A 23034-nucleotide genomic window follows, 5' to 3' on the forward strand; every position below is an offset into this window, starting at 1 on the left:
AGAACACACAAGATTTTGTGAACAAGATCAAGGACCTGCAGCTGGAGGCAGATGAAACAATCGTGTCATTTGATGTGACTTCGTTGTTCACCTGCATCCCCACCGCTGAGGCCGTCTCAGCTGTGAGGCAGAGACTGCTGGAGGATGTGTCTCTACTTGAAAGGTCCAAACTCACACCAGACCACTCTTGGAGATCTGTCTTAACACCACGTATTTCCTGTTTAGGGGGAATTACTACAGGCAGATTCATGGTTGTGCGATGGGGTCTCCGGTATCCCCCATTGTGGCCAATCTGTACATGGAGCGAGTGGAGAAGACAGCCTTGATGTCTTTCACGGCATCTCTCCCAGTCACTGGTTCAGATATGTTGATGACACATGGGTTAAAATCAAGCAACAGGAAGTTGAGGACTTTACAGAACACATCAACTCGGTGGACGCCAATATCAAATTCACATGTGAGGGATGCCAGAAACAACCATTTAGCCTTCCTCTGACTGTGATGTTACGATTGGAGAGAACAGGCAGCTCCAGACAGGGGTTTACAGAAAACCACTCACACTGACCAATATCTGCTCTTTGGCTCAAACCACCCCCTTGAACACAAGCTTGGGGTGATCAGGACGCTTCACACAGAGCCCTACAGGTGCCCACAACTGCAGAGGGAAGGGCTAAAGAACAACAACTTGTCCGGAAGCCCTCACAGTATGTGGGTACCCACGATGGTCCCTGGACAAAGTGCAGAAGTCCCAGAGAACAAAGAGACAGCTAGACAGGAGACGGAGAGAAGAAGAAGAGGAGTGTCTCTCCCTTATTTAGCAGGAGTAGGGGAAAAACTACAGAGGATCTTCAGACAGCACAAAATCCCAGTTTACTTTAAACCGGTTAACACCTTGAGACAGAAATTAATTCACCCGAAGGACAGGATCCCTAGTTATAAACAGAGCAATGTAGTGTATTCTATCAGATGTCAGGAAAACTATAACGAACACTACATAGGTGAGACTAAGCAACCTTTACACAAAAGGCTATACCAGCACCGCAGAGAGGGCGCCAGTTTGCCGTTCATCTCCACCTTAAAGACACTAACCACATGTTGAGGACAAGGAAGTTAAAATATAGCCAGAGAGAAGAAATGGTTTGAGAGAGGGGTCAAGGAGGCATTCTTTGTGAAACGTTTGAAAACAGCTTTAACCGGGGAGGGGGTCTGAGACACGCTTTATCCCCTGTTTACAATGGGGTACTCAGGTCAAAGCAGTTTCCGTCCTTTGTTCATGGTAATGAGTCATTCACGTCATCAGCAGAGTCGTCAGGGATCCATCAGGAGAGGGTCCATCCCATCCTTAGGAGGGACAGCTGCCCTGTCATTAGGAGGGTGCTAACTACAGCACAATAGTTGCTAATTAGAGCTATGTTTAGTCACTAGCCTATAGCAGTCTGCCTCTCGGTAGGAGGGGTCTGGTTAGGTTTAAAACTCCGCTTTTATGACTTCTTGATTATTCTTCTCTACAAGAGTCAAGACAAGAAGTCAGACCACCAGAGCAAGAATTTTAGCTGAGGAAGCTTCTGCGATTTGAAGCGAAACGCCCTCGCGTCAAGCAACCCATTCCAGTCGAAGATTCAAGCTTCTCTACTATCTAAGAGAGTAGGTGATCTGCTCCATAACATCAAATTCGTGTACAGTGTCTATCCAGTCGGTAAGAGTTGGTGATTCAAGCTTCAACCATGTTATAGCCCTTTTTGTAGGCTTGTAGTATTTGCAAGAGGTATCTGTCTTTTTCCCCAGTCTTGTTGGAATGGGCAACAGTTTGGGCAACAGCCAAAATAAAACAGTGAAAGTGTCCTCCAGATGTTGCCCCATGATTTATGCAGTTGTAATCACATCTGTCCAGTATGGGGAGATGTTTGGGCACTCCCAGAAATGTGAAAATCGCCCGCTGATGTATGTCCACACTTCCTCCAACATTTGCCATCTTCAGAGTCTCTGGTTTAACGTTCCTTCAGTCTAGGAGTAATAAAAAATCTCACAGTATTTTTCCAAGAGAATTCTCTCCACTGATCAGAGCTGGAGGTGGTTGCCATCATCTTACAAATTCAACCAGTCTTCTTCAGTTAGTTTTATTTTTGCTTCTTTATCCCATCTACATTTAATGTACAAGTAGATAGTGGACAACTTTTTTCCCCTTTGTAGCGTTACATAGGTTTTTGAAATCTGCTTCTTTGTCAGTGTTCCTTTACACGTTTCCAAAAAAAAAAGCAAAAAAAAAAGCAAAACAAACAAACAAACAAAAAATACTAATTATAGATTTTCTATCCTGTCTTTTACAGATAATGTTTGCATTAAAGTGATGTCTTAGTTGGAGATACCTAAAAAAATCTTTTCCTAAATTGTACTTTCCAGTAGTTGTTGGAAAGTGTCAAGACATTTTTCAGAGGATATTTCCAAGTAAGCGGTTATGCCCTTCTTGCACCAGAGTTTGAACCTTCCATCCATGTTGGCAGGTATAAATTCTGAGTCATATGCTGGCGGCCATAATATTTTAGCATTGTCTTCAGTTGTTATGTAGTTGTTTTAACCAGATGTTCAGTGGTGTTTCAATGAGGCTAGACACTTTAGGTAAAGTGACGTTATAACACTTTATCCCCGATAACTCTCTAAAGAAGGTAGAGCGCCACACCACCTTCATTTCTCGCTATTTGTAATGTTTCAAATTTTACTCTTGGTCTCTGTTTTCCCCAAATAACAGCTGACATCATTCTATTCCATTCAGCGCATTGTTTCATGGGCACTTTAATAGGTAATGCAGAGATTAGGTAAAGTAGTTTGGGTAGCATGACCATCTTAATTAGCTCAATTCTGTTGTATATGTACATTGGCAGAAGTGACCAGTGGTTTTGATCGGTCTTAACATTTGTTACTAGTGGAGTGTAGTTATGGATGTATATGTTTTTTTCCCTGTCTGCATATATATGTAAATGCCACACTGGCAGAACCATTTATGAACATTAATACACATACAGTATATGCAATTTATTCTTGCAGGACAGAAGGTATGTAGTGTGTGAGTTAATGTGATGTGTGTGTGTGAGACCCCCATCCGCCCTTCCTGATCACCCTACAAGATCCTACTCAAAGCTGACTGACAACTTCTATCAGGAGGGACCGACCACCAAAACAACACGAAGACAGACAAAAATGAAAGACAAGTGGTGAAAGCAATAACTGTGAAGTGAGACACCAAGGAGATGGGGCCCCAACATAAAACATGCCGGAACAAACCACCACACATGAACAAGCAGTGACAGCGACAGTCTGTTGTCTAGTTAGTGAGAATTCATTCCCTAATCTAGGACACCAGAGTCTTGATCCCCTTGAGAGCACCCAAAACCGAATTGTGGTGTTGGCCACGAACACGTGACCAGCCACACACAGAGACCCAGATCACAGCTATACGATATCCGATCACTACTGTGGCTGGTGTGTTGGGCCAAGATAAAAGTACAGAACCCTACCGTAAGACATGGACCACTCTGGCGCGTCAGAAGCCATACGGCTGACTGCAAGCGACAATGGAAAAGGGCCCAGGACGCAGGGCCCCAGGAGGAACCAGGCGAAAAAGGGATGTTGAAGGGCACAGGGGCCAGGAAGGGCACCCACTGGGGCAGCACGATGGACCAACAAGGGAGCGGCCCGACGGCGCCGGAACACATCCCCAGACACCGCCCCCACCCAACGGAGGCACAGGAAGTAACCCCACACCTGAGGGAAGCATGCAGGGCGCCGGCAGGGCCCACCAAAATGGGGCGGCCCAGAACCGCACCACCCCGCCCATGGCACCGGAGGGAGGAGCGAGCGGCGGCGGGGATGGGGGTCAAAGGAGCCACTGCAACTGAACCCAGGCAGGGACAACCGGCACACGAGGGACGGAGCCCGGCCCCTAGGAAAGAGGCGAGACCCACCCCCTGGGCCAGGAAGCACACGAGGTCCCCCTGACACCCGAGAGCCCCCCAAGCAGCATGCAGGATCCCCCAGATACCCCCAGCCCCCAAACCACCCCCACCCCGGATCCCACCCTGGAACCAAGCCCAAGGTCGGGAACCGCCTAAGCGAGAACGATGCAACACCCCACCCCACGGAAATCGTGGCCCACAAACTCACAGCAGCCATCCACCCCCCGTGCCAGACTCCCATGCCCCACCGTCACCACCCCCCCCCCCCAACGAACTGCGGGACCCCGGGCCCCACGAGTCCCAGAGCTGGGCCCCAAGACCACGGCAGCACCAGGGAGGCACACCCCCCCACTCCCTTGTTGTGTGCGACCCCCTAAGTGAGCAAAGATAGTGTTGCATTAAAAGCAGGGCAGGAGACGGCAGGTGGCAGACTGTCGTGGGAGGCTGCAGTACACTGCTGTGCCACAGCCTGTCCTGCAAACCCACCACTGCCTGTGACCCCAACTCTGAAAAGTGAGAGTGTTCAAGCAAGATGTTTTTTTTAGCTTCAGGACCATTCTCATAATAATTTTGTTTAATAAATTTAGCTTTCTTCTCTATTTGGCTCTCATAGAGTTCATTTAGGGCATGTTTTGTGCGGAGTAATTGTTCAAGAGTATCATCATTATTCTTTTTAATATGTTCTTTATCTAAGCATTTAAGTTGTTATGAATTTCTTTCTCCTTTTCTTTCTGCCTAAAAGATGATCTACTATTTGTTTTTATTTGGTTTACTGTGTTTTGTCTCTTTTACGCTCTTGATGCGGAACGTGGCCCAATATGATGGTGTCTGCATGTCTTATGGTGTCTGCAGCGCATGCTGAGGCACAGCTGAATGTGTTCCAAAGGTGATATGTGTTTTTATTTTTTACCATGTCATGAGAGCCTGTCCACACATGCGCATCGCGGTGGCATGTTGAGAGGTGATGTTCTTCATGGCATGATATGTGTTCTCCAGCTGTGAGTAGTGATGACACAGTGGTCAGCTGCAACATGATGATCGGCTCAACGGCGACATGCCCACCTGTCTGGAGCAGCAAAGCGCTCACATGGATGGGCTCACAGCTCCAGGATGTGGGGCAAATGTGCTGCCCACGCTGATCTGTCAATGACGCTGTCAGTCATGATGGATGGACCATGTGGACGTTGCGATCACATGTCGCATGAGGTGCAGTGGGCTGGTGAGCCGTTCTCATTTTTCACCATGTCAAGAGAGCCCGCCAACACATGTACGTCACAGTGGCATGTTGGGAGGCAATGTTCTTCATGGCATGATATGTGTTTTCCAGCTGTGACACAGTGGTCAGCTGCAGCTCTGCATGGTCATCGGCATGCACACTGAGACGTGGTTGGGGTGATCCAAAGGTGATCTAGTTTGTTTTTATTTTTCCCCATATCATCATCGTTTACTCACGCGTGCCACCGTGCCTTGCACATGGGTGATTGGAGCACATGTGACAATATCTGCTCCCAAGCTTTGCATTGTGCTGATGCAGCGGCTGCGATGTGGAGCAGCCATGGGCCGTGGTCAGCTCCCTCCCTGCTTGATTTCGAATGACATCCAACCTACGACGTGATCACATGTCAACCATGTTCCCCTGTCAATACGGGCATTACAACACCAACGAGTGACATGCCCACCTGTCCAGAGCAGCAAAGTGCTAACATGAATGGCCTCACAGCTCCAGGATGTGGGGCAAATGAGCTGCCCACATTGTCTGTCAGTCAGGCTGTCACATGACAGACGGACTGTGTGGACATTGTGCTCACGTGTCATGTGACACGTAGCTGGAGCAACTGGGTTTTTATTTTTATCTCTGTTGTGGTGCTGTGGGCATGCTGCTGGCCAGTGATTCCACCTCCAGTGGATCATGCTGGATATGCCGTGATGGGTGTTCCATAGCTGTCAGTTGTTCCATCATGGACATGACAGCTGTCCAGATGTGTGCAGTGCACTTGACAGCGATCACACTGCACTGCGGCCACCAATCAAGCCTTCGCCACCTCAGTCGCACCTCTACAATGTAGGGTTGTGCTGTGTGTGTGTGGGGGGGGGGTACAACACACTCACACTTGCCATTCATATCACTGGTGGGGTGGGGAACAGCACATTCACACATCATTTGTGTTGCTCAGGGGCAGACATGACACACTGACCGCCCTTTGAGCTTTTGAACACCTTGACTGCAGTTCGAAAGTGATGCCCTGTGCTCTACATTCGTGCTGGCCATGCAAATGTCCCCGCATTTTCTAAGTGCCCCATGAGTGGTGTTGGATGTTTGTGGGTGGCATCTGGACTCTGGCTGAGAGTGGGTTGAATGGGCACTCATCCGCCATTTGCCGTCATTCGGCCGCTGGTGTGAAGGCTGGCTCGACTGTGGCATTCGGGCAGGGTTCGATGTGGCTGATGATTTCATACAGTCCCTTGACCGCAGACCGATTTGTCCGACTTGGGTATGACATGCCGTGCAAATGTTGTGACCACGATCAGATGGCACTGCGTCCTCATCTTGGCCACTGTTCAAATGGGCTTTTGGTGTGAGCGACAAGTGAATGTAGTGTGCATGTGCTGTGGCTGAACGGATGTAGCGAATTCTGTATGAGGCGTTTGAGGCAGCTCCAAACTTTCATGAGTGCCATTCGAATCCTCCTTCGTGCGCCATTCGGCCTAAATCATGTTATGTGTAAAAGGACCATTAGCAATGTCTTGACTTGCAACTAGAGTTGGACTTGATCTCAAGGAGGGAAGCTGAGTGGTTGTTACTACAGTCTCATGGTAACTATTATGAAAATGGTGATAAAGCTAATCGCTTACTGGCCCACCAACTCAGGCGTTATATTGCCACCCACCAAATTGTACAAATAAAACACATCAGGTACTTTAACATCTGACCCAACTAAATTCAATCATTATCTTCAACCACTTTTGTGGGATTTGGTCACGGGGGCAACAGCTCCAGTAGGGGACCCCAGACTTCCCTTTTCCCGGGCCACACTGACCACTTCTGACTGGGAACACCTCTGACCGGGGTGTTCCCAAGCCACTGTGGAGATATAATCTCTCCACCTAGTCCTGGGTTTTCCCCGGGGTCTCCTTGCAGGTGGATGTGTCTGAAACACCTCCCTAGGGAGGCTTCCGGCTTTCCACCTCTGCAAGCTGGCCCTGTCTCGGCTTTGCAGGCACCAGCTCCAGCTTCAGTACTATTAAATCCTTTGTTAATCCATCATTGTAAATAAATCACTTTTCGTTCACTCCTGTCTCGTCCTTGCTCCCAGCATTTGAGTGCATCGCCTGATCCGGTCCGGTCCCATCCGGACCTCTAACCACAACACCATGCTCCATGCTGAAATTAAATGTGCCTGTAAATCATTTACACATCACGCTTTACACATCAGAGTTACCTCCCAACTTTGAAAATATCCTCCCAACTTTCAAAATATGCAGAAATTCCTTGATGACCTACAAAGTCCTGCAGTTGATACTTTAAAAGTAGTAGAAGTTGATGCTCCCCTTAATCAGGAAGAGATTTTTATCCTCGATTAAATCCTTACAATCAGGCAAATCCACTGGCCCTGATGGATTCCCTTCTGATTTTTATATGATGTTTCATATGAAATTAGCCCTATTACGTTTGTCAGTGTTTGATGATTCATTGGAACAGGGTTCTCTTGCAACAATGCTGAGACTGGCCTCCATTTCATTCCTGCTTAAGGAAGGAAAAGATCTGACTTGCTCACAGGGGGTCATTTTGACCGTTGGGGTTTTTACGTAATTATTGTATGGCCTTGCCTTACAATATAAAGCGCCTTGGGGCAACTGTTTGTTGTGATTTGGTGCTATATAAATAAAATTGATTGATTGATTGACTTTCTGTGCTTCTTATAGACCTATTAGCCTTCTTAATGAGGATGTGGACATTTTGACCAAACTGTTAGTGTCCTGTATACATGGAATCCTTCCTTCTATTATACAATAAAAATGGACAGACTGGTTTTGTCAAAGGAAAGCATTCTTTTTTTAATATACATACTCTATTACTACCTACCAGGAGCAACTTGGGGATTAAGGACCTTGCCCAAGGGCCTTTAGTGATTTTCCGGTCAGGCTAGGTTTTGAACCGAGGTCTCAAGCCCAACACTTAACCACTAGACCAGGGGTGGCCAAGTTCGGTCCTCGAGAGCCACCTTCCTGACACTCTTAGTTGTCTCCCTGCTCCAACACACCTGAATCCAATGAAAGGCTCATTAAAAGTCTGCTAATGAGTCTTTCATTGGATTCAGGTGTGTTGGAGCAGGGAGACAACTAAGAGTGTCAGGAAAGTGGCTCTCGAGGACCAAACTTGGCCACCCCTGCAGTAGACCATCACCAACCTTGAAGTGGTTGCCCCCTCTCCCCTTTAATTTTTGCTTTAGCAATAGAGCCACTATTAGTAAGTTTTAGAACCTCTTCCTTGTTCCAGGGCTTGACTCGTGGGAGTACAGCACATAGGGTTGTTCTGTAAGCGGAAAATTTACTTTTATATGTCACAAATCCAACTAGTCATTTAACATCTACAAGGTCTGTTAGAAAAGTAAAGGACCTTTTTATTTTTTGCAAAAACCATATGGATTTGAATCACGTGTGATTGCATCAGCCAAGCTTGAACCTTCGTGCGCATGCGTGAGTTTTTTCACGCCTGTCGGTTGCGTCATTCGCCTGTAAGCACGCTTTGTGGGAGGAGTGGTCCAACCCCCTTGGCAGATTTTCATTGTCAGGAAAATGGCCGAGCGACTGCCGCTTTGCTGCATCAAAATTTAAATTTAAATTTCAGAAACTGTGAGAGACAGCCAGGTGGAAACCATTCAGAAGCTTCAGATGGCTTTCGGTGAAGATCTTATGGGCATCACACAGATTAAGGAGCATTACAACCGGATTAAAGATGGCCCACAGCAGCTGAGGCCATCGACAGGCTGAAACGACCAGATCATTTCCAAAGTGAAGGCTGTGTTGATCCGGGACGTCGTCTGACTATCAGAGAAATGGCAAGAGAGGTGGACATAGCACTTTTTCGGCACATTACACTGTTACACGAGATTTTATAATGAAAGACGTGCGGCGGAATTTGCGCGTCAGGACGGAGCCGCTAATGGCGCAGAACAAAAAGCACCTCCGTGTTAGAAGTCTCACGGGACATGCCCAGCTCTTCCACCATTCGGAACATTCAGACGGCTTTGGGTGGCTTTTCAGTCGAGTGAGTATCCGAGAAATTGTCGAAGAGCTGAGCATGTCACAACATGTCCTGTGAGACCAACATGGAGGTGCTTTCGTTCCGCGCCATTAGCGGCTCCGTGGCGAATTCCTCCGCTCCTGTTTTCATGACAAATCTCCTTTAACAGTGGAATGTGCCGGAAAAGTGCTATGTCCACCTTTTCTGCCATTTCTCTGGTAGTCAGATGACGTCCTGGATCAACACAGCATTCAGTTTGGAAATGATCTGGTCCTTTCAGCCTGTCGATCGCCACTCGGAGCGCGGCGTACCCTCAGCCATCATGCGCCGTCTTTAAACTGGCTGTACCACTCCTTAACCTGTGTGATGCTCATAAAATCGTCCCTAAAAGCCATCTGAATTTTCTGAATGGTGTCCACCTGGCTGTCTCTCACAGTTTCTGGAAAAATTTGATGCAGCACTGCTTCAGCCATTCAGACATTTTCCTCACAATGAAAATCCGACGAGGGGGGAGGCCCAGTGCTCACTCAAAGCCTGCTCACAGACGAATGACGCAACCGATAGGCGTGAAAAAACTCACGCATGTTCACGAAGGTTCAAGCTTGGCTGATGCAATCACACATGATTCAAATCCATAAGGTTATTGCAAAAAATAAAAAGGTCCGATACTTTTCTAACAGACCTCGTATTACGCCAAAAATTTAGTTATTTTTCTGGATATAGGCTTAACATGCAAAAAAGTGAATGCTTGCCTATAAATGTAGCTGCACAGTGGCTCAGACAAACTGAGCTTCATTTCCATCTGACTCATTCTGGTTTTAAGTACTTGGGAGTGAATGTAGCTTGTTCACCTCAGGCTCTACAGGCTACAAATTTGATTCCTTTTGTTCAACATAAGGTCAGCTTTTAAAAGACTAATTTACCAGTGTCTCTTTTAGGTAGGATTAATATAGTAATAAAGAATGTTTTACCAAGGTTTTTATACCTTTTCCTGTGTTCTTACCCAAAGCCTTTTTTAAATCTGTCGATCAAATGATTTCCCCATTTATATGGGAAGGTAAAATTCTAAGAGTACATAAATCATTATTACAAAACTGTTGGCTCAGTGGAGGTGTGTCTTTACCTAATTTGATATTCCATTACTGGGCAGCTCACATTCAAACACATTTACTGGTTAAAAGATCCTCATACAACTTGGTGTCATTTAGAAGCTCAGTTGTGTTTATTTACCTCTTTACCACCCTTATTATTGTCATCTTTCCCTGTGTCCCTGTATCTGTACACAGATAATCCTGCTGTACTTGCCTCTTAAAATATGGTTTCAGTTTCATCTTCACTTCAGAAATGTGTTTGTGCTTGTGCTCTTGGTAGGGTGACCAGATATCCCACTTTGTGCCCCAAACTGAGATGGTTTCTGGTGTTGTTATTGATAGTCAGGCTTTGAAATGTGTGTTTTAAAAAAATGTGTATTTTAAACATGCACACAAATGTTGCTAATGGGGTTTTTCAAGTTGTGATACAGCAGCACCACACACATGCTGGATGACATCACAACTCTATCCGGTTAGGGAGACGCGCTTCAGTTCAACAAGAACTGTCAAGAAACTTTCTGGTCGCTGTTTGGAGTTGTGTGGTGGTAGGAATAGCCTTATGAATGCTTAAATAACGATGCCAGTCGCACAAAGAAATCAAATAATAGTGAAAACATGTTCATTGTGCCCTGAATGTTGGTATTTTGGTCATTGAACTTTCCTAGCAATGAATGTAAAGCCCCGGTCACACAGCACTAACGAAGGACATCAAAGCCAAAACGAAACAAGAAATCTGGACTTATGTCGATTTTCAGAGACATCGTTTAACCGGCGTTCATCTTCGATCAGTCAGCCGCTCCACAAGGCATCCTAACAACAGATCAGCACTCCCCTCATGCGGGGCCACACTGATGAACAGTCTCTAAAAGAAGCCCCTCAGCAGACGTCCATCACTCTTCTGTTTTTTGCTCAGACTCAATGTTCCGCTTTTTAATTTTTGCTTTTTTGGAGAACACACAATGTAACTGGCCCATAACAACCGATCGGTTAGCCGCGAGGTGTCATAACAATCTGTTGTTTCTAATGACGCCAAACACGTGCGCGAGAGGCTCGCTAACCAGAAGTCTTGGCAGTGCAACTTGAAAACTGTCCATTGTACCCACAAAAATCAACCTCATTCAGTTTCAGGCAAGAGGTAAGCTTTAGTGGGCTCAAGAGGAAAAGTTGTAGTTCCTTGACTGGCCACTTGTTCCCATTCAAGTCCATGTTAAAATGGCCAACTTTAGAGCAGAAATATTGAAATGTTGCACGCTAATGGCATTAGCACATTTAGCAGCTATAGGTAACCTGATCTGTTAGGTTCAGACTTGAAAATAGGGGCATGTTCAAGCTTCTATCATCACGCAACTCAGTAACTCACACACGCTCCACCTCTTTATCATTTAGGGGTTCATCATGATGTAGCCAGAGTCAGCGCTGCCAACTTGGTGATGCACAGACGTGGGCATCATATCAGCTGCTCTGGGTCTCTATCAAAAATCTATGGGCTTTGCCCAGTATATATGCAGTCTATTGTTTCAGGAAATGCTGCATTTACACATAACGACGACACATCACGGATGCCACGAAGCACACATTCTTGGCTGCTGATTACAAATGTGATGATTCGGGGCAGAGGCGTCTAGGTGTCCTCAGGAACTGCTGCAACCTGTTACCGCGTGTTACGATTAATGACACGTGTTGCTGGAGAATTATTAGGAACAATTACGCACGGTCAAGAATAATGTTCCGCGTTGTTTCGCACTGTTGCGCGCTATTGCGCGTAACAGCCCATCAAGTTCTGTCATGTTGTGAATGAGGTGAATTGTTTCCACACACACACCCATATTCATCCAACCGTTGCTAACTTCAGATTGCTCCAATTTTTCAGAAGAACTTTGTGACTGCATGCGTAGCTGGGCTCCGTGCCATGGAGTGTGCAGAGAGGAAGAGGAGGAGACGGACAGAGCCAGATGTGTGGCTTCATGCGGCTCTCGTCTCGTGCATTTTCCCAAACATCAGGCACATGCAGCAGGTGGAACACCTGCAGGAGCGCGCTGAAGAGCACTGAAATGAGACTTTTAGCCGACATGGTGTCAGCAATCAAACTGAATGCGGTGCAGCAGGGTTTAATTGTGGGCACGCTTCTTCCTCCACCGGACTGGAGGAGGTGCAGAGATGTCTGGCTGCACGTGAGTCTCCTCTCGCTCCTCTGGTTCCTCTGGCTCAGACTCGTTCTCCCGCTCATTGGTCACAACAGCAGGTGGAACACCTGCAGGAGCGTCCTGAGGAGCTTCAGCAGGAACTGTGGAATGGCACTTGGCTGACTTCGCGTCACTGTTCCTCTTCGGCATACTGCATCAAACTGAACGCTGTGGAGCCAGTTTTAATTGTGCGCACGTGACAGAAAACTGATTCATCGTGGCACGCAGTGAAATGTAACGCTGTGTTACAAGTCGTGTCAAAACCCGACAGTTTCCGTGTCACTTCGTAATAACGCATGACAGTTTGGGCTCCAAGAACCATCACAGGAACTACTACAAATCTTGTCATGTTCTATTAAGGATCATTAGTCATCAAGACGGATCAACACACTCAGTTGTGACCTCCACAACGTGAGACGAAATGAGGGTGGTGTGTGACATTCGTGGAAGATTTTTGACAGCCAAAAACATGCTCCACGAATATCAAGAATATCACACACCAACACGCACTATTAAGAAACCTATTCAGAAGTCACGTTAAGAATGTCAGGAATGTGTCACGAATGACAGAAAAAAATGACATTCGTAACACGTCTTGCTTATGTGTAAACGCACCATAAAGCTTTTGATGCAGCCCTTGTCTTATATTTCCTTGCCATTAATATTACAAATCTGGTTTTTAATATAACGTGTAAAAAGAGAGAGAAGGTGATCTTACCAGCCACAGAGGAGCACGAGGAGCCCACACCTTGAAGGGATCTGGCCAGAAACAGGAGCGTGTAGCTCGATGAGAAGGCGAACACTTTACAAGAAAAAAACAAATGGACAGAAAAATAAAGAAGCATCAGGTGTGAGGGAGGCATTCTGATGAGATGCTGAATATAAAGAATTGCTTTCTTTATACTGGAACTTACTGATGGTGGACAAAAACATGATACAGAAGCCAGCGAAAATAGGAATCTGGTATCCTATCCTAAAGGAACAAACAGAAAGAAAACCAGCTTTTAAAGTGAAATCATTTCATTGGCTTGACATCATATAGTAGGCAGCATGTGCAGTATTAATACCACACCGCTCAACCATCAGTGAGCTGCTGAACATGCTGAAAATTTGGCCTTTTTATCTTTGTTCTTGGGATTAGGGGTTTGTATTCCCCAGGTTCTAATGAGTTGGAAACTTGATCTTCAAACAAATATGGTATACTTTTCAATATGACTGGATGGTGTGTAAATTTTGACCCTGTGTAACCCTTCACTGGCCCGTACCTGGCTACAGTTACCATCCTGGAATGGCCAGCATACATTTTTGTGCACACTGTGGTATACTGTGGCTGGATTGTAAATGTTGTTTTGCCGTCTTAAATTGTCCCACTTAGGTCAAAATTGGCTGCAGGCTGATGAATGACCTGCTATGCTCCTGCACTGTGGAGATAATGGACTGCATCCTGTGGATGTGAGCCTGGTCCATCTGGTCCACCAAACAGGAGGAAATCTGCTACAGTCACAACTTCAACAAGTAAGTCCATTCTGTTTTCAATATTCTGAATTCAGCCATATAATAATAATACATATCTATTAGAATAAACTGTCTCATCCATTATGATATACAGTAGTGTTCAGAATAATAGTAGTGCCATGTGACTAAAAAGATTAATCCAGGTTTTGAGTATATTTCTTATTGTTACATGGGAAACAAGGTACCAGTAGATTCAATAGATTCTCACAAATCCAACAAGACCAAGCATTCATGATATGCACACTCTTAAGGCTATGAAATTGGGCTATTAGTAAAAAAAAAAGTACAAAAGGGGGTATTCCCTATGTAAGGATGAAGCCAGCACATGCTTTTCTCTTTGAAAGCCTGAGGAAAATAGAACGTTCAAGACATTGTTCAGAAGAACAGTGTAGTTTGATTAAAAAGTTGATTGGAGAGGGGAAAACTTATACGCAGGTGCAAAAAATTACAGGCTGTTCATCTACAATGATCTCCAATGCTTTAAAATGGACAAAAAACCCAGAGACGTGTGGAAGAAAACGGAAACAACCATCAAAATGGATAGAAGAATAACCAGAATGGCAAAGGCTCACCCATTGATCAGCTCCAGGATGATCAAAGACAGTCTGGAGTTACCTGTATGTGCTGTGACAGTTAGAAGACACCTGTGTGAAGCTAATTTTGTTGTGTGGGCCGCCAGAAGAGGAGGTACTGCTGGCCCACCACCAGAGGGCGCCCTGCCTGAAGTGCTGGCTTCAGGCACGAGAGGGCGCTGCCACCTCCAGGAACTGCCGAGGTGACAGCTGTCACCCATCAACCATGACAGCTGTCACTGATCATCTACATTACGCCAGGAATAAAAGCAGGAAGACACCTCCACCACATCGCCGAGATATCAACTTCATTGAGAGGTAATATCCTCAGCCGTTTGTGTGGTACAATATAATCTGTATATTGTGAGTGTTTGCAGGAGTACCGGTACCTCTGTCGGTGGAAGCTGAGTGAGTGCTGGACGGCACTCTTTTCCCCTGAGGAATCACTGCGATACTCTGCAAGATATTGAGTGAGAGGTGGAGGTGGAATTCCCACCATAATTGTTACTGGGTGTACACACACCCACACTTGACTGTCTTTGCTTTCCGCCAGCAGTACCAGATCCGACACGCTGAGACGGTGGCCACCTGGGGACTTCGGGACTTGGCGGCTCCAGTATCCCTCGGGTTCGGTGGCGGTGGAAATCGTGTGGTTCCGGTTCGTCTCCAGATGGGCGTCACCTATCGTCGAGCCTGCCCACACAACACCTTTATTGATTGACTTGTATTCATTCTGTAATCTACTGCGTTTGGTTGTGGCATTCACAACAGTAAAGTGTTCTAATTTAACTCCTTCTATTGTCCGTTCATTTACGCCCCCTGTTGTGGGTCCGTGTCACTACACTTTCCCAATTTATTTGCAAGAATCCCCTGCAAAGTCCATCCATCCATCCATCCATCCATCCATCCATCCATCCATCCATCCATCCATCCATCCATCCATCCATCCATCCATCCATCCATTTTCTTCCACTTTATCCGGAGTCGGGTCGCGGGGGCAGCAGCTCAAGCAAAGCCGCCCAGACCTCCCTATCCACACACTCCCCCCCAGCTCCCCGGGGCCTCCTCCCAATGGGACGTGCCCGGAACACCTCTCCAGCGAGGCGTCCAGGGGGCATCCGGAAAAGATGCCCGAGCCACCTCAACTGACTCCTTTCGATGTGGAGGAGCAGCGGCTCGACTCCGAGCTTCTCCCGAGTGACCGAGCTCCTCACCCTATCTCTAAGGGAGCGCCCAGCCACCCTGTGGAGGAAACTCATCTCGGCCGCTTGTACCCACGATCTCGTTCTTTAGGTCATGAGCCAAATCTCATGACCATAGGTGAGGATCGGAACGTAGATCGATCGGTAAATCGATCTACGTTCGACTTTGTGGGGGACTCTGTTAAATAAAAGACGTGCAGAAGAGGTTACAATTTGCCAAAGAACACATCAACTGGCCTAAAGAGAAATGGAGGAATATTTTGTGGATTGATGAGAGTAAAACTGTTCTTTTTGGGTCCCAGGGCCGTAGACAGTTTGTGAGGCGACCCCCAAACTCTGAATTTAAGCCACAGTTCACAGTGAAGACAGTGAAGCATGGTGGTGCAAGCATCATGATATAGGCATGTTTCTCCTACTATGGTGTTTGGCCTATATATCACATACCAGGTATCATGGATCAGTTTGGATATGTCAAAATACTTGAAGAGGTCATGTTGCCTTATGCTGAAGAGGACATGCCCTTGAAATGGGTGTTTCAACAAGACAATGACCCCAAGCACACTAGTAAACGAGCAAAATCTTGGTTCCAAACCAACAAAATTAATGCCTCGCAGATGTGAAGAAATCATGAAAAACTGTGGTTATACAACTAAATACTAGTTTAGTGATTCACAGGATTGCTAAAAAAGCAGTTTGAACAAAATAGTTTTGAGTTTGTAGCATCAACAGCAGATGCTACTATTATTGTGAACACCCCCTTTTCTACTTTTTTTACTAATAGCCCAATTTCATAGCCTTAAGAGTGTGCATATCATGAATGTTTGGTCTTGTTGGATTTGTGAGAATCTACTGAATCTACTGGTACCTTGTTTCCCATGTAACAATAAGAAATATACTCAAAACCTGGATTCATCTTTTTAGTCACATAGCACTACTATTATTCTGAACACTACTGTATAGCATAATAAGCAATCAATGAAAGGCCATGTAGCTGCCAGTTTGATCACAATATTCCAAACAAATCACATTTTGGATGTTAGAGGCCATGAGGTGATAAACTTGTATTTGTGCACTTCTGTGAACAGTCATAAGCATAAGCCAGTCATAACCAACAGCTCCAGAGACAGACCAAAACAAAGTACTCTTTGATTCCAGCTATATGTTCTATATATCCATATTAATATACTGTCCCTTATTCATAATGACATGTACAGTATGTTGTACAAAAATAATAGTGGTCTAAATCTCCAGGTCTTTTCTGGAAAGCCACCTTCCTGAATTTTTTATAAGAGAGTGAATGCAATGGATCCTGTGTTTGAACATCTCAAGATTTTAAAAACTCCCTGTTCATATTTTAAGACAATCATATCCAAACAGAGTAAACATATGAAACAGATATTTACCTGCATGTTCAGAGCACCTGTCTTGAAAGACCACACATTTTTGGCTGTAAAGGTGGTTTGAAAACACAGGTTACAGACTTCCAACACACTACTGATGTGGTGCCCAATAATGTTTACAAAGAATGAATTCCAACACTCATAAAATGTCAAACAACCTCCTTTCCTCAGTAAGAGCAATGAACATGGGTTGTGGCTGGGTCTTCCAGCATGACAATGACACCAAACACACAGCCAGGGCACCTAAGGAGGGGCTCCGTAAGAAGCATTTCAAGGTCCTGGAGTAGCCGAGCCAGTCTCCAGAGCTGAAACTCCAAATCTGAAAGATCTGGAGAAGATCTGTATAGTGGAATGGACCAAAATCCCTGCTGCAGTGTGCAAACTTGGTCAACAACTACAGGAAACATCTGACCTCTGGAACTGCAAACAAAGGTTTCTGTACCAAATATTAAGGTCTGTTTTTCTGTTGGCTCAAATACGTATTTCATGCAATAAAATGCAAATAAATTATTTAATAATCATACATTGTGATTTTCTGATTTTTTTTTTTAGATTCTGTCACAGTTGAAGTGTACCTACGATAAAAATTAGAGACCTCTCCATTCTTTGTACGTGGGAAAGCCTGCAAAATTGACAGTCAATCAAATACTTATTTGCCTCATTGTGTGTGTGTGTGTGTGTGTATATATATATATATATATATATATATATATATATATATATATATATATATATATATATATATATATATATATATGTATATATTACAGACAGTTATGGTAAAGTAGCATTTATTATTGTAGTACCGTAATACAAGATTCATGTACATGCATGCACATTTCAGGTATTTATAAAGTATGTTCTTAGAACTACTGGTTAAAATGTGGATTACATCATTTACAGGAAATGTCTGAGCAGCAACATGCAGTCAAGTTGAACACAGATGTCCAGATGGTGGATGACAGCCAGTCCTATACTCCTGAAGCACAACAGGTTTTACTTCATTCAACATCACAACAGCCAACTCCACAAGCTGATTTTGAATATAAACATGGCCAAAAATTCTAATAGAACCAACAGCGATTACAAACCCAAACAGCAAATGAGTCAATGCTTGTCTTTGTGCACTCTGCCCCCTGCTGTAGGAGAACGTCATTTACCCAGACAGGATACAGTGGTACCGCAATGAGGCAGAGGTCTTGAAATGGAAAGCAGGTTTGAATTATGGTTTTGCTTTAAAAATAAAATTATTCCAGATAGAATAACTACATTAATGTAAACTCTTAAAATGTACAAAGTGATATATAACACATATCTGTTAATTTTAAAATAATGCACTAATTCTGAAGATTTGAACATTAACACACAGATGCCCAACTGGGATTATGGGAAACTAAGCCTCCACTCATACTGATTGGTTGATTTATTCATTCTATGTAAAAACCAACAGAAGTGAATCAATGTAACATGTTGGTGTTTACAAATAAATGTGCTTTTGTAAAATATGTTTTTTTTTTTCATTTGTATAAAAAAAGAAAGAAATTTTCAAGATCTCACTAGACAGCGCCTAAGCGAACGCGTGATGACGTCACAACTCTATTCAGTTAAGGAAACAAGGTTTCTTTTAATGCCAAGAACTGTCAAAAAACTTTCTCGTGTGTGGTTACTGGAGTTGTGTGGCAATTGCCTTTTGAATGCTTGAATAACGATGTCAGTTGCACAAAAAAATCAAATAATAGTGAAAACATGTTTGGTACGGTGTTATAACAGATCAATCAGTCGCCCCTTGAGGTGTCATAACATCCGATCGGTTAGCGGCTCGGTGCGGTGTTATAACAGATAAATCAGTCGCTCTGTGAGGCGTCATAACATCAAGCCTGGTTCACATGGCAAGATAATTAGGCCGATATCGGACCCGATCTTCCCCTTCTGACAATCTTAAGGACACCCGACAATCGTGATGATGCTAAATCTAATCTTATCAGATATTCCTGCCATGTTTGGTTTGTAAGAGCGCTCTGATCTGCTCAGAAAGACGTGAGGAGCTAAATGTGACATGCAGCCAATCAGAAAGCGTGGTGCCTGACCTGGGAATGTTCGTGTGTGAAATCTGTTTGTGTGTGTTGTTTTTACCGTGTGGCTGACACCACACACTGTACAACTAAACCTGTCAGATCTATGATTTGTTTTTATCTCCACATGTGTGGTCTCTCAGGTTTTGGAAACCTACAGATAATTTTAAAATCCTGCAGTCGACAACACTGTGATATAACCGGTCGCCAGTAGATGGCAGTGTTCTATGCATTTTGACGCCAGTTATATCACACAGCCTGAATCACAATTTAACAGACTTTTCGGCTTTGAGAAGCAACCTGGACTTTTTCTGGCATTTTTACATAAAACAAACACAATAATAACATCTATAAACCCAGAGAATATATTCTAAAGAGTTTTAGGCGCAATATACGAAGAGTTTAATGCTGTTGTCCGCGTGGAGCCTTATCAGAGCATCTCAAATGCATTTCTTCTGTCGTGAATACCTATAAAGCACTGGGCATAGCTGCATGTCCACACTAAATCCTTCAAAATTAGTGCATTACTTTAAAACTAAAACATATATCTGATATTTTCACTTTATAAAACTTCAGACGTGACGTTAGTTTAAAAACTTGTCAGAAATTAGTTGGGTTAAAATTTTAACCATAAGTTAAAACTGTATGCCTCTGCATGACTTGGGTGTTATTGCCAGCATATTAGTATGGGGTCAAAAGAAATTAGTTTTTTTTCTTGTCTATGACCAGTTCTCCTTTGTTTGCAGAGGACAGAGTGTTTTTTCTGGAACCAGTTCTCTGATTGTAGAGGATAGAACTGTGTATCTACTACAAAAAGGATACATCTGTAAAAATGTTAGTGATCTAAAAATTGTCGGACCAAACCTTATCGGAAGATAATTGGTCCGATGATGGTTTTCAAAGTTATCTGAAAAGCTAATCCGATAATGAAAACATTATGTTCGATAATTAGCGGTTAGCTGAACTGTGCCCACCACTACCAGTTACACCAGCAACACTTCAGCTGTTGCCACCCAGCCCCCTGACAAAGGCAATACCAAGGAGGTGCAGTCGTTGCTGCAAAACATGACAAACTGAAAATTCAACGTCAGCTCCTTCAGCCCAGAAGGACAGACGGCGCTCCACCAGTTTGCCATTGACAGGAACCTGGAGCTGGTAAAAGTGCTGGTGACATTTGGCACAAATGTCTGACTGGCCAACAGGGAAGGGTGGAGAACAGTCATTTGTAGCTACATGTTGTGCCAGATTTAAGTGAAAAAAGAAAAATGAACAACTTTGTAAGCATCATCACCACCAACTACTACAAAGCAACTAAATACGGCACTCTTTGCGCTCTCAAATCCAAAATGCGATACTGCTTTCGCAGCTCACTTGACCAGACTGTTCCAGATACATGGTCATGCCCTCTTATATGTTACATAATGTATGTGAATTATGATCATCATCTTAGCTGTAACATCACATGCAGCTGCGCAGTGCCCTGTCCCACACCGAGTCAAAGGCTCTGTGCAGTGCACCACTTTTACTCACAATAAGCATGTAATCACAGATCCATTTGCAGTCCACCCCATGTGACAGAGGATTTATGTGTATTGTCATGTTATCATGGCTGTTAGACCCTGTCCACACGGCTGCAGTGCGACGCACTGAGATGTACTGTGAAGTATACCCCAGAACTGGAGGAAAAATTGTCCCTGATTGTCTTGATGGCACAAGCTGGTTGCTGAATCCATTATGTTATGTTGTCCCAGCTATGTCAGTGGCAGAGGGCTGCTGCTGGACCTCTGGCTCCAAACGGTAGGGCAGCATTTCAGCAGATCCTGCTGCAGCTCCCTCAACATCATCACCATCACCGTCATCATCATCATCATCATCAAATTCGCTGCCAGATGTCAGGGCGAGATTACCAACCATATCTGATAAATCGGATCCATCACTTTCAAATGAAAGCTCAGAAGCTTCATTGTCCAACATAACCACATTCGTTTTGCTCCGTCTGCCAGCCATTGGCATGTTTCTGTTTTGCTAAAATGTACGAGGGCTGTCCATAAAGTATAGGTCCTTTTTATTTTTTTCAAAAACTATATGGATTTCATTCATATGTTTTGACGTCAGACATGCTTGAACCCTAGTGCGAATGCGTGAGTTTTTCCACGCCTGTCGGTGACGTCATTCGCCTGTGAGCACTCCTTGTGGGAGGAGTCGTCCAGCCCCTCATCGGAATTCCTTTGTCTGAGAAGTTGCTGAGAGACTGGCGCTTTGTTTGATCAAAATTTTTTCTAAACCTGTGAGACACATCGAAGTGGACACGGTTCGAAAAATTAAGATGGTTTTCGGTCAAACTTTTAACGGCAGATGAGAGATTTTGAGGTGATACTGTCGCTTTAAGGACTTCCCACGGAGCGAGAAGTCGTGCAGCGCTCTCAGGCGCCGTCGTCAGCCCGTTTCAAGCTGAAAACCTCCACATTTCAGGCTCTATTGATCCAGGACGTCGTGAGACAACAGAGAAGTTTCAGAAGAAGTCGGTTTCAGCATTTTATCCGGATATTCCACTGTTAAAGGAGATTTTTTTAATGAAAGACGTGCGGGTAGATTGCAGCGTCGGCTCGCAGCCGCCGTGACGCTCCGCCACAGGAAAAACACCTCTGTTGGAAGCCTTAAGGACAAGTTGGAACATGTCCAGCTGTTAAACAATTTCTCATATACTCACTCCACTGAAAGCCATCAAAAGCCGCCTGGATTTTACAAATGGTTATCAACACAGAGGTGTTTTTCCTGTGCCACCGCACCGCGCCGGCTGCGTCCCGACGCGCGGACCCGTCCACACATCTTTCATTAAAAAAATCTCCTTTAACAGTGGAATATCCGGATAAAATGCTGAAACCGACTTCTTCTGAAACTTCTCTGTTCTCACAACGTCCTGGATCAATAGAGCCTGAAATGTGAAGGTTTTCAGCTTGAAACAGGCTGACAACGGCGCCTGGGAGCGCTGCGCGACATCTCGCTCCATGGAAAGTCCTTAAAGTGACAGTATCACCTCAAAATCTCTCATCAGCCGTTAAAATTTTCACAGAAAACCAGCTTAATTTTTTGAACCGTGTCCACTTCGATGTGTCTCACAGGTTTAGAAAAAATTTGGATCAAACAAAGCGCCAGTCTCTCAGCAACTTCTCAGACAAAGGAATTCCGACGAGGGGCTGGACGACTCCTCCCACAAGGAGTGCTCACAGGCGAATGACGTCACCGACAGGCGTGGAAAAACTCACGCATGCGCACGAGGGTTCAAGCATGTCTGACGTAAAAACATATGAATGAAATCCATATAGTTTTTGAAAAAAATAAAAAGGACCTATACTTTATGGACAGCCCTCGTATGTCAACCACTGTGAATTTCCAAGAATTGCAGAATAAGATGTTTTCCAGAAATGCTCACTCAGCGAGAGGATTAATTATAAATAAAATACATCAGAGACCAGTAATTATTAACGCATGTGCACGGATAGACGTACAGTTATGAATATTTTAATGATGTGTTGCTAATAGGGATGTTAAATCACATGTAGTATGTCCTTTAAGGACCTTGCTCAAGTGTACCGTAGTCTGAGGGGGAATTGAAGTGAGAATGGTCTGGTTACAAGTTCACCTCTGTAACCTCCAGGCCCCCACCAACCTTTGTGCGTAACAATAAGGACAAATTGAGACCACTTAAACATCATACAATAATGGGTAAATATTTCTAAAATGCACACTTTCATAGATGAATAACAATGTAAAGGAATTTGCATGATTTCATTGTCACCTATG

At 44.5% G+C, this 23034-nt stretch overlaps 1 protein-coding gene across 1 annotated transcript in view; it reads right to left on the reverse strand.

Annotated features, from left to right (window-relative positions):
- Nucleotides 1–23034, reverse strand: part of slc18a2 (solute carrier family 18 member 2) — a 204763-nt gene that overhangs the window by 132493 nt on the left and 49236 nt on the right. Inside the window, exons 3-4 of the mRNA XM_034185176.1 lie at nucleotides 13384–13442; nucleotides 13188–13271 (exon numbers count right to left, since the gene is read on the reverse strand). Coding sequence (XP_034041067.1) covers nucleotides 13188–13271; nucleotides 13384–13442 — 143 coding nt within the window. The remainder of the gene's footprint in view (nucleotides 1–13187; nucleotides 13272–13383; nucleotides 13443–23034) is intronic.

This window comes from Thalassophryne amazonica, chromosome 13 (genome assembly GCF_902500255.1).
Source record: "Thalassophryne amazonica chromosome 13, fThaAma1.1, whole genome shotgun sequence".
In the NCBI taxonomy this organism is placed as follows: domain Eukaryota; kingdom Metazoa; phylum Chordata; class Actinopteri; order Batrachoidiformes; family Batrachoididae; genus Thalassophryne; species Thalassophryne amazonica.